The 10375-nt window shown below is 40.3% G+C and overlaps 1 protein-coding gene across 1 annotated transcript; it reads right to left on the bottom strand.

Annotated features, from left to right (window-relative positions):
- Positions 1 to 201: 201 nt before the first annotated feature.
- LOC114897479 (beta-defensin 130-like) lies at positions 202 to 5863 on the bottom strand. The gene is made up of 2 exons (XM_029226261.1): positions 5806 to 5863; positions 202 to 383 (listed from the first exon to the last, which is right to left on the bottom strand). Exons 1-2 carry the CDS (start codon positions 5861 to 5863, stop codon positions 202 to 204), a joined length of 240 nt encoding a protein of 79 aa, XP_029082094.1.
- Positions 5864 to 10375: the final 4512 nt, after the last annotated feature.

Genomic DNA, 10375 nt, shown 5'->3' with positions numbered 1-10375 from the left:
GGTTTGCACGTGCATCAAGAAGAAGGTCCCCAGGGATGAGTACATGTAGAATTAGGACATTTATTTCCAGTCAAGGGAGAAAAGCAAGTTTAAGAGGAGTCTGTATAATTTATCCTCGGGTTCTGGAGTTCTGAGTCAAACAGGAGTCTGTGAAGTTCATCCATGTGTTCTAGAGTTCGAAGGGCTTACAGTTTGCTGTCATCAAGGAGATTTTGATTTGGGAACTGGCGTTGGATAGGGAAGAAGTACCCACCACCTTCTACAACATTTTTTTTTATCATTACATACACCAATGGTATCATCCGTGCTGGTGCATCCTCCATCTTTGCACACCCCTTGCAGAAGAATACATTGTTTTCGTCCTGGAATAAGGCCAGTACTTGCTGCACAGAAAGAGATTTAACAGCCTCATTAATTCACCATCAAATTATTGGTAATGTACGTAAAGCAATAAATTTAGAGAAGAATGGCTTTGAGATAGAATAAATGATATTACCTATATGAAAAAATCCCTTAGGCAAAAGAAGTGGCTTTTTGGAGGAGGGGTGCTAAGAGTGTGGGACTATACACATCTTAGAGAGGGCAGGCTGGTTTCTAGAAGCTTTTAGAGAGTTGTCCTTATCAAGGGCAGTACATGTTGAACCGTGTGGGGTGCTTTGTTGTCACCATGACTGGGGAGATGTCCTTGGCGTTGGTGGGTAAGGCTCAGGGTTGGTAGATTTCCCTCCTAGTGAGTTGTCCTGCTCCAAATGCCAGTAACACCTGCACTGAGACAGACTACTTCAGCCGAAGTATCCACCCTCTACCCCCTCGCCCGTGCTAACTTCCGCATCCCCATTTACAGCATCCTTATCGTATGGCACCTGTCCTCATTTCATCTCCTCTTGTGGAAAGTCTAGCCATCCTCCAGATTTCACCTTACCTAATTCCCCCATTTCAGGACTGTGCAGGAACCGGATTTTCTGTGTTCTTCAATGCCCGGTATATGCAGATACATGGAGAGATTTTCTCTCAGAGCTGAAAGGTGCTTTTCCTTAAACACACCCATATGTTTTCCCGATGCATTGGGCTGCTGAAAAGCACGTAACTGAGGTGTGCTTCAGCACCGTTCCCTTGCACCCCAGCATCCCTCCTCGAGCATTTCCAGCGCAGCCAAGGGTCCTTTTCCCCGTGGGTCATGGTGGATGATACGTAACAGGACACTTCTGTTTGCGGCCAGCAACGGGGATTAGCTGGCTCCTGAACCGTCCTGTTAACTCCCCTGTGTCCCGTTCTGTCTTTACTGTCCAATAATGTACTAACCCTGACTGGCTGGCTTCTTTGGTCCCTAACTTCTACCGCTTAACTGAGAGTTTGAGCACTTTGGGGCTCTGAATCTTTGTTTGGGGGGGGGCGGTATTTAAACCAGGCCCTCATTGTTATCTCACCGTCCCGTAGAAAAATACCCACAGCCATATACACCAACGCAGCCTCCTGTAACTGAATTTTCAGAGCCTGGGCGAGCCTGTGTTCTCCACCTGCTGCAGGATCTGACTCTCAGGCTAGCCATCCGTGGGCTCGGGGCCTCGTGCGGCAAGAGAATGGCATGATGGGGAGTTGGTTAGCCTCCTGTGGTGCTGCCTCTGCTCTGCCAGCTCTGGAGGCTGGAGCGTCTCTTTCAGGGAGAGCGCCGAGGGTCCCGCCGCTCTCGGGGACAGGGCCGAGGGTCTCACTGCTCTCGGGGAGAGAGCCGAGGGCGACCCCACCCCACGCCTGTCTACACAGAGCGCAGGCTCCGTACCCAGCAGTGCAGCAGTCCTCTTACCAGCCGTCGGTCTCTCCCCCGATAATCTCACCCACGCACTTAGTGTAACATTTGGTGAGACTTTCAGGTTTTCTAACGAAGCTAAAATCAAGGGTTTTTAATATCGGGCAAGGCATAGTGAGAGGCAGAGTATGTTTCAAGGACGCATCTGGGTATAAACATAGAGGCGTCCCACGCGGTGCATCTCCACATGCCAAAGTAAGGTATCGTGACATTTCCGTGTGGCTGCAATATATTCTCTTCCGAAAACACCTGGCCATTGAGAGTTTTTCCCTCCTGTGAAAGATTACAGGGTCTTTGTTTAATCCATCCTCTTGGCATAACTGATTTGGGAGAAACCAAGGAGGACTGATCTGGAGGAAGGGGTCAGCATGACGCCTCCAAAGGGTTCTTGTCAGATTCGTGGGGAGCCCGACGCTGTTACCAGCCCCAGTAACCTCCTGCTCTTCACTTGTTCCTTCTTTCTTTCTTTTTTTTTTTAACTGTGGTAAGAACACTAAACATGAGATCTCCACTCTGACATTTCTAAGTACACAGCATGGTACCATTATCCACAGGCACAAGTCTGCCCAGCAGATCTCGAGAATTCCTTCATCTTGTAGAAGTGAAACTTTAAGCCCATCAGACGACAACTCCCCATTTCTCCCTTCCCCAGCCCCTGGAAACCGCTGTTCTGCTCCAGGTTTCTACGAGTTTGACTATTTTTAGATGCCTCAGGTAAGGGCAATCATGCAGTCTTTATCTTCTTGGACTGGCTTATTTCACTTAGCATCATGTCCTCCAGATTCACCTTCCAGATTAGTCTTGAAGTAGAGTTTGTTGTGCATCCTTGTCTACCTGTCCCACATCTATCATCCTGGACCCTGGCGGGTTTTGCCTGTGAATTGTGAGTCCTTCATACCATCAGTGATGCACTTTCCTCACCACCTTTGCTAGTTTTGTCTTATACTTTGGTATCCTACTTTAATGGAGTATGAATCATGGTGCCTAGAGGGTAGGAACTTCCTTTGGAACACTGAAGAAGGCGCCTTATCCAAAGGACAACAGAGATTTCAGACAGTGCATATTTTCAAGTCTAAACATGATTATGACTTAGAGAATCCACCTAGATAGATCAGACTTATTTACCTTTGGACCACAGAAATTATCAGATTGAAAGGTTAGGAATTTTGATTTCCTAATTTCTCATGATTGTTATTGATACATTTATCTATTTCCACACAGTTGCTGGTGGTTTCTCAGGCTTCATTCTATGTGTGTACCTCAAAGAGTGATTATCTCAAGATTAGAAAAGAAGGAAGCTACTCTAAACTTGAAACTCCTTCTATGGCAGAACCAGGAAGAGAAACTCTGAAGAAAGAATAGTGGAGGTAGTGAAACAAAAGGAAAGACCTATCAGGCTCGTAGGCCGCCTAGAACCCGTAGATGTTCCTACTTTGAGCATAAACCGAGACCCATCCCTGGTCATGGAGATACTCGTGGTCACCACTCCCGGCACAAAGTCTGGTAGCCTTGCCCTCCCTGTTCTCGAAGTGTCCCTGCAGATTGAGCCTTGGTGCCATGCAGCTTTCACTGTGGCCTAATTCCATGAGATGCTTGGCACATTTTCTGGTGTAAACTAGCGCTCTCCTGCCGTGGCCTTCTTGCAGTTCCTTAAACACACTGTGGTTTCTTCTGCATCAGGGGCATTGCACCGGCTTCTTCCTCTGCCAGGAGTGTTGAGGTCTCCTTGCAAGGCGTTCATCAATGAACACTTATCTTCCCGTTTTCATCTCAAAAGGCACGCCTCAATGAACTTTTCCCAGATGTTGCAGATTGACGATGACCACATGTTTCAGGCACTCAGAATACTCTGTTCCTTTTCATTGTACTTATTAAAATGTATAACTTATAGATGCATTTGTAATCATTTGCCTAATGTCTGTCTTCTCTCCTGAGGGAAGGCAGTCTTCCTTTCATTTCCCATTGTATCTTGGGTATCTCACGCAGCCCATGGAAAGTAGCAAATGCTCAGTACACATTTCTTACCATCGAATGCAGTTAAGTATTCTTTGACCGCACGCACATTTTCTGTCTCTAAAATTCCTTCTAAAACTTCTTGGCTCCAGCCTATTTTTAACTATTTGGCCACCCACTCTTGGATGTACAATTGTATTTATGGGTGTCCAGTCTTGTTATTACCATAGGAACTTCTCTAAACCTTAGGCCTAGATTTCTTGGAGTCCTGTTTTCCTGTCAGTTATTTCTGGCCTTTGCTCTAGGACAACCTTTTTCTTGAATTGTTTTCCACTCTGAGAATGAACCACTGCCATATCACTTTCTCACTATAATGGTGACTTTTGGCTTGATCTTTACTTCCAGAAGTATCCCTCCTTAACCTTGAAAAAAAAAAAAGGCCCATAACATGGTTCATGACTCTGGATGGAGACAGTCATTTATGTTGAGTTGAATTTAGCTTAGGTGGTGGAAAGCAAGCATGAACAACAAAAAAAATTCACTCAACAACCATGCACACATAATTATCTTGAACCAAGTGCTTTCAGCAGTCTGATTATCACCATTATATGATTTTAAGAACAAAGATCAGGAAAATCTAAAGACTAGTGTAAGTCATCCCAATAATAATGCCAGAATGTTAAGCCGATTCAACATGCCTACCACAAACACTGAAGAAAAAGAATTTAGAGGTAAGTGAAGTAACATGTTTCAAAGACATTGTAGCTTCCCAAAGAGGAAACTTGAAAATCTCCTTAGGTTCTTCAGTGTCTAATTAGGGGTCTTTGAGGTAAACAGCCTAACAGAAATTAGGGTTACCACTTTATGGGCATACCTACACCCTTAGATCGATGGAAACAATGCTGACCCAGATTAAAAATACTTGGTTCCAGCTGCAGTGTTGCCATTACCTATGTGACCTTAGTGAAATCATATTCTTTATGTGGACATGGATTCTCTTATCTGTAAAATTAAAGAATTAACCATTAAATTGCCTTCTAATTTTAAGTCATTAACATCATATAATTTTATATTAGCTGTCGCTACAAGTGTGTCTTCTTCTGACAGAATTGAGGGCCAGGTGAGAAGTACATGAACTCCTTCAAGAGTGGGCAGCTGTACATCAGATAGATCCCAAGATATTCATAGATTAGGCAAAGATCAAACATTTCAACATACATAAATATCTTTGATTGTATTTGAAAGAATCTTACAGATGAATCAAGGAAGAGGGAGAGTTACCCAGACTTAATCTATGTTCAGTGAACACAGATGTTATTTTGAGGGATGTGAACATCCTGACATCAACAGTGGAGAAAACAATCTTAGTTTTTACAAGGATCTGAATGAATCAGCCTGAAAATGGCCATGTTCCCTTTTCCCTGTAAGTCTACACTTTAATATTCCAACTTCTCCATCATGAGCACCAAGGGTGTAACTCAGGTTGTTAAAATGCTCCCTTCCTATTTTGCGTTCTGCTTAAAATTTTTCCATTGACGCACCGTCCCAAATCCATGCTTTTTCCAAATTCCTCTGCTCCCTATTAATAACTTGATATAATTCTTTTTTGTTGAGCTCTGTATTATGTACCTAATTTCTACCATTCACAAATATTCCCTCACCAACAGACTGCATCACTTCCATTCACTAACCAAGTCTGACCCAGTAGCTGCCATTTTCACTCTCCTTTTTGGAGGTGGGGGCCCTTGTAAAAGCTGCTCGATTTGTATGCTGAGCCTGATGTCACATGTCAAAGCTTCTCCACTTCCACATCGGTTTGAACCCCCTTTTCTAGTCATGGAGCTTTTGGAACTCATTTTCTGTTGATGGAAATCCTTGTCCCGCTTCACAATTTTGGCCTCATCAGTTCTAAGGAAGATGATCATGTTGGACTTCCGCATCCCTAAGACTGTGCATTAGGGTCTGAGTTAAGATGGCCACAGTATAATTACGCATCCGAGTAGGTCTCCTAAGAAACCTGTCTCTACAGTTATTCACCGTCTTACCTTTTGGTATTATAGTCAAAGAGAGGAGGAGAACAGAAAGCAGTAAATGGAGTCTCATGGTTGAATGCCCGGTAGAGAAGTGAATAATCAGGAATAGCAGGATTCAGGGCCTTTTATTTACTTCTGGAGACTGAGGTTCCTTTTAGTCAGTGAAGCTTAACAAGTAAGAAAATAAAACAGCTTCCGCTGGAATATTTCCAAGCCCTGAACTCCCTAATTTGGTGACAAATTAACCTAGCTACTGGAGACCAGATGGCTAGTCCTTTACTTTTTCTATGGGCTCTCACATTTCTCAGAGGTCAGTATCTTTGGCCAGTCATCTTTTAAAGGGTCACTGAGTGTAATAGTCCTTGTTACCAAAGTCCTCTGAATTGCAAGGGAGCTCTTCCGCAGCAAACTCTTTTCCATAAGAGGGATAAAATAATTGCCTATGGACCATTTCTGAAAAAAAAAAAGAAGCTGTATTTTTAAGGTATTCCTTTAAAAGAGAGGCTGGTATCACATATGTACTATGTTCTTAGTAGCATCTGAAAGGTAAATACACTTAGTTCACATTGAAAACTAAAATTTTCTCATTTGTTATTAATCCTTTGTATAACTGTCCCATATGACAAGATTGATGAGATCAGGAGAGTCAAATAAAGAGCACAGTATTTCCTCAATAGCTGTGTATTGTCTAAACACTATATGCCAGAAGCTTAGAGAGGGACTTCCCTGGTGGTCCAGTGGTTAAGACTCCGTGCTTCCAATGCAGAGGGTGCGGGTTCAATCCTTGGTCAGGAAACTAAGATCCCACGTGCATGGCATGACCAAAAAAATTAAAAAAAAAATAAGAGAATAAATTTTGGGGGAAAAAAACAAAAGCTTAAAGAGATCCCTAACCTTTCCCCCTACCCTACCATATAGAAACAAAGTATAGAAAGCCTAAGTATATGCCTTTGGCCAATAACCAATTGACCTAAAACCAGTTTATCTAAAGTTAATTGACCTATGATCAATGGCTTAATGACACATTTATCTAAATTTACTTATTTTTTCATTTATAAACTTTTATATGTGATATCAGCTTTTTACAGAAAAATTTTATATACTTTTATGTCTTCTATTGTGACTACTTTTGATCATTTACATGTTTATTAACTAATGAGTTTATTTTATCTATTTTGAAAAATTGAGATACAGTTGACATATAACATTGTGTAACTTTAAGGTGTACGACATGTTGATGTGATACATTTAGGTATTGCGGTGTGATTGCCACCACAGTGTTAGCTGACACCTCTATTAGGTCACATAATTATCATTTCTTCTGTGTAGCGAGAACAATTAAGATGTAGTTTCCTATGACTTTGAGGTTTATCGTACAGTGTTGTTGACTATAATCACTATGTTGCCCATTAGATCTCCAGAACTTACTTATCTACTGGTTGTAAGTTTGTACCCTGAAACAGCATCTCCCCAATTCCCCCACTCCCAGCCCCTGGTAGCCACCATTCTACCCTCTGTTGTGATGAGTTTGGCTTTTTAGATTCCACATCAAAGTGAGATCACACACTATTTGTCTTTCTCTGTCAGACTCATCTCACTTAGCATAATGCCCTCCAGGTACTTCCATGCTGTTGCAAATGGCAGGATTTCATTTTTTTCCTCATGGCTGAATAATATTTCATTGTGTATACACACACACACACACACACACACACACACAATATCTTCTTTATCCATTCGTCTGCTGATGGACACTTGGGTTGTTGTCATATCTTGGCTATTGTGAATAATGCTGGAAAGATCACAGGAATGCACATAATTCTTCAAGATCCTGATTTCATTTCCTTTGTATATATGCCCCAAAGTGGGATTGCTGGATCATAGGGTAACTCTATTTTTACTTTTTTTACGCTTTTCCATAGTGGCTGCACCATTTCACATCCCACCAACAGTGCACAAACGTTCTCTTTTCTCCACATCCTCACCAGCACTTGTTATTTCTTGTCTCCTTGATGACAGCCATTGTAATAGGTGTGAAGTAATCTTTCACTGTGGTTTTGATCTGCATTTCCTGATGATTAGTGATGTTGAGACTCTTTTCATGTACCTGTTGGTCATTTGTATGTTTGGAAAAATCTCTGTTTAGTTCCTCTGGTCATTTTTTTATAAGTGGGTTATTTGGTTTTTGTTATTGAGTTGTATGAGTTCTTTATATATTTATAAATATTAACCCTTATCTGATATATCATTTGCAAATATTTTCTCCCATTGTGTAGATTGCCTTTTCATTTTTGTAGATTGTTTCTTTTGCTGTGCAGAGCTTTTTAGTTTGATGTAGTCCTGCTTGTTAATTTTTGCTTTTGTTCATTGTGCTTTTGGTGTCATATCCAAAAAATCGTTGCCAAGAAAATGTCAACGAGATTTTTCCCTGTTTTCTTTTGGGAGTTTTATGGTATAAGGTCTTATGTTTAAGTCTTTAATTCATTTCAAGTTAATTTTTTGTGAGTGGTGTAAGGTAGGGGCACAATTTCAGTGTTCTGCATGTGATTATCCAGTTTTTCCAATACCACTTGCTGGAGAGACTGTCATTTCCTCACTGAGTATTCTTGGCTCCCTCGTCAAGCATTAGTCGACTGTATATGCAGAGATTTATTTTTGGACTCGCTATTCTCTTCCTTTGGTCTCTGCATCTGTTTCTATGCCAAAAGCATTTTATTATTTTAATTTTTGATGCTATTTTAAGTAGAATTTCTTTTTATATTTTCTTTTCAGATAATTCTTTGTTAGTGTATAGAAACACTACTGATTTTCACATGTTGATTTTGTATCCTGCAACTTTACTGAATTCATTGACTAGGTCTTACAGTTTTTTGGTGGACTCTTTAGGATTTCCTATATATAAAATGTCATCTGATAATAGAGACAATTTTACTTGTTGCTTTCCAATTCTAAAAGCTTTTAATTTCTATTTCTTGCTTGATTTCTCTGGCTAGGAATTCCAGTACTGTGTTGAATAAGAGTGGTGAGAGTGGGCACCCTTGTCTTATGCCTGATCTTAGAGTGAAAACTTGTAACCTTTCACCATTGAGTATGATTTTGGCTGTGGGTTTGTCATATATGGCCTTTATTATATTGAAATACTTTCCATCTATACCTAAGGTGTTACAAGATTTTATCATGAATGAATGTTAAATTTTGTCAAATGCTTTTTCTGCATCTATTTAGATGATTGCATGATTTTTATCTTTCATTCTATTAACTTGATGTATCACATTTATTGATTTGCATGTTATTAACCATCTTTGCATCCAGGTGATAAATCCCATGTGATCATGGTGAATGATTCTTATAATGTGCTACTGAATTCAATTTAGTACTAGTATTTTATTGAGATTTTTGTATCTTTAGGTAGATTTGTCTGTAATTTTCTTTTCTTCTAGTGTCCTTTTCTGGCTTTGGTATGAGGATAATGCTGACCTCATAAAATGAGTTTCGGAGTGTTTTCACCTCTTCAGTTTTGGGGAAGAGTTTGAAAAGGACTGGCATTAATTCTTCCTTAAATGTTTGGTAAAATTCACCAGTGAAGCCATCTGGTTTTTGATTACTGAATTAATATCCCTGCTAATAATTGCTCTGTTAAGATTTTCTATTTCTTCTTCATTCAGTCTTGGTAGGTTGTATATTTCTAAGAGTTTATCCATTTCTTCTAGGTTGTCTAGTTTCTTGGCATAGAGTTATCATAGTAGCCTCTTATGATCCTTTGGATTTTGGTGGTCTCAGTTGTAATGTTTACTTTTTCATTCATAATTTTGTTGATATGGATCCTCTCTCTTTTATTCCTTGTTTAGCCTAGCTAAAGGTTTGTCCGTTTTGTTTATCTTTTCAAAGAACCAACTTGTAGTTTTGTTAATCATTTCTATTATGTTCCTGTTCTCTATTTCATTTATTTCTGCCTTAGTCTTTATTATTTCCTTCCTTCTGCTAACTTTGGTCTTGGTTTATTCTTCTTTTCCTAGTTCCTTGAAGCATGGAGTTAGGTTGTTTATTCTTGTTTTTTCTTGTTTCTTAATACAGGCATTTACTGCTATGAACTTCCCTCTTAGAACAGCTTTTGCCGCATCCAATAAGTTTTGGTATATTGTGTTTCCATTTTTTTCTCTCAAGATATATGTATAATTTCCCCTTTAATTTCTTCTTTGATACGTTGGTGGTTCAGGAGAGTATTGTTTAATTTTCATGTATTCATGAATTTTCCAGTTTTCCTCCTGTTACTGATTTCTAGTTTCATACCACTGTGGTCAGAGAATATACGTAGGACTTCAATCTTCTTGAATTTGCCAAGACTTGTTGTGTGGCCTAACATGTTATCTAGTTGAGAAAATGCTACATGTGCACCTATCTATCCATTGTTGAGAGTGGGGTAAATATATCATTTCATCCTCTCCTGGTCTGAAAAGTTTCTGTTGAGAATTCTGCCCTTCTGTTGAGGGCCTCCTGGGAAGTGGCCATGATGCTTGGGAAGCTAGATGTCCACATCAGGCTCTCTTTTTCCCATTGGAGAATCACAGGTCCATGGGGGCTT

This window comes from Monodon monoceros, unplaced genomic scaffold (genome assembly GCF_005190385.1).
Source record: "Monodon monoceros isolate NGI ecotype Baffin Bay Population unplaced genomic scaffold, NGI_Narwhal_1 Super_Scaffold_17, whole genome shotgun sequence".
Classification (NCBI taxonomy): Eukaryota; Metazoa; Chordata; class Mammalia; order Artiodactyla; family Monodontidae; genus Monodon; species Monodon monoceros.
This window is presented reverse-complemented; position numbering and strand designations above follow the sequence as displayed.

What these genes read in the sequence shown, in the direction of transcription:
- LOC114897479 (XM_029226261.1), bottom strand. Translation starts at nt 5,863, where the DNA reads ATGAGACTCCATTTACTGCTTTCTGTTCTCCTCCTCTCTTTGACTATA. An exon ending in TTTGACTATAATACCAAAAG is followed by an intron (nt 384 to 5,805) that starts GTAAGACGGTGA and finishes CTTTCTGTGCAG; the next exon opens with CAAGTACTGGCCTTATTCCA.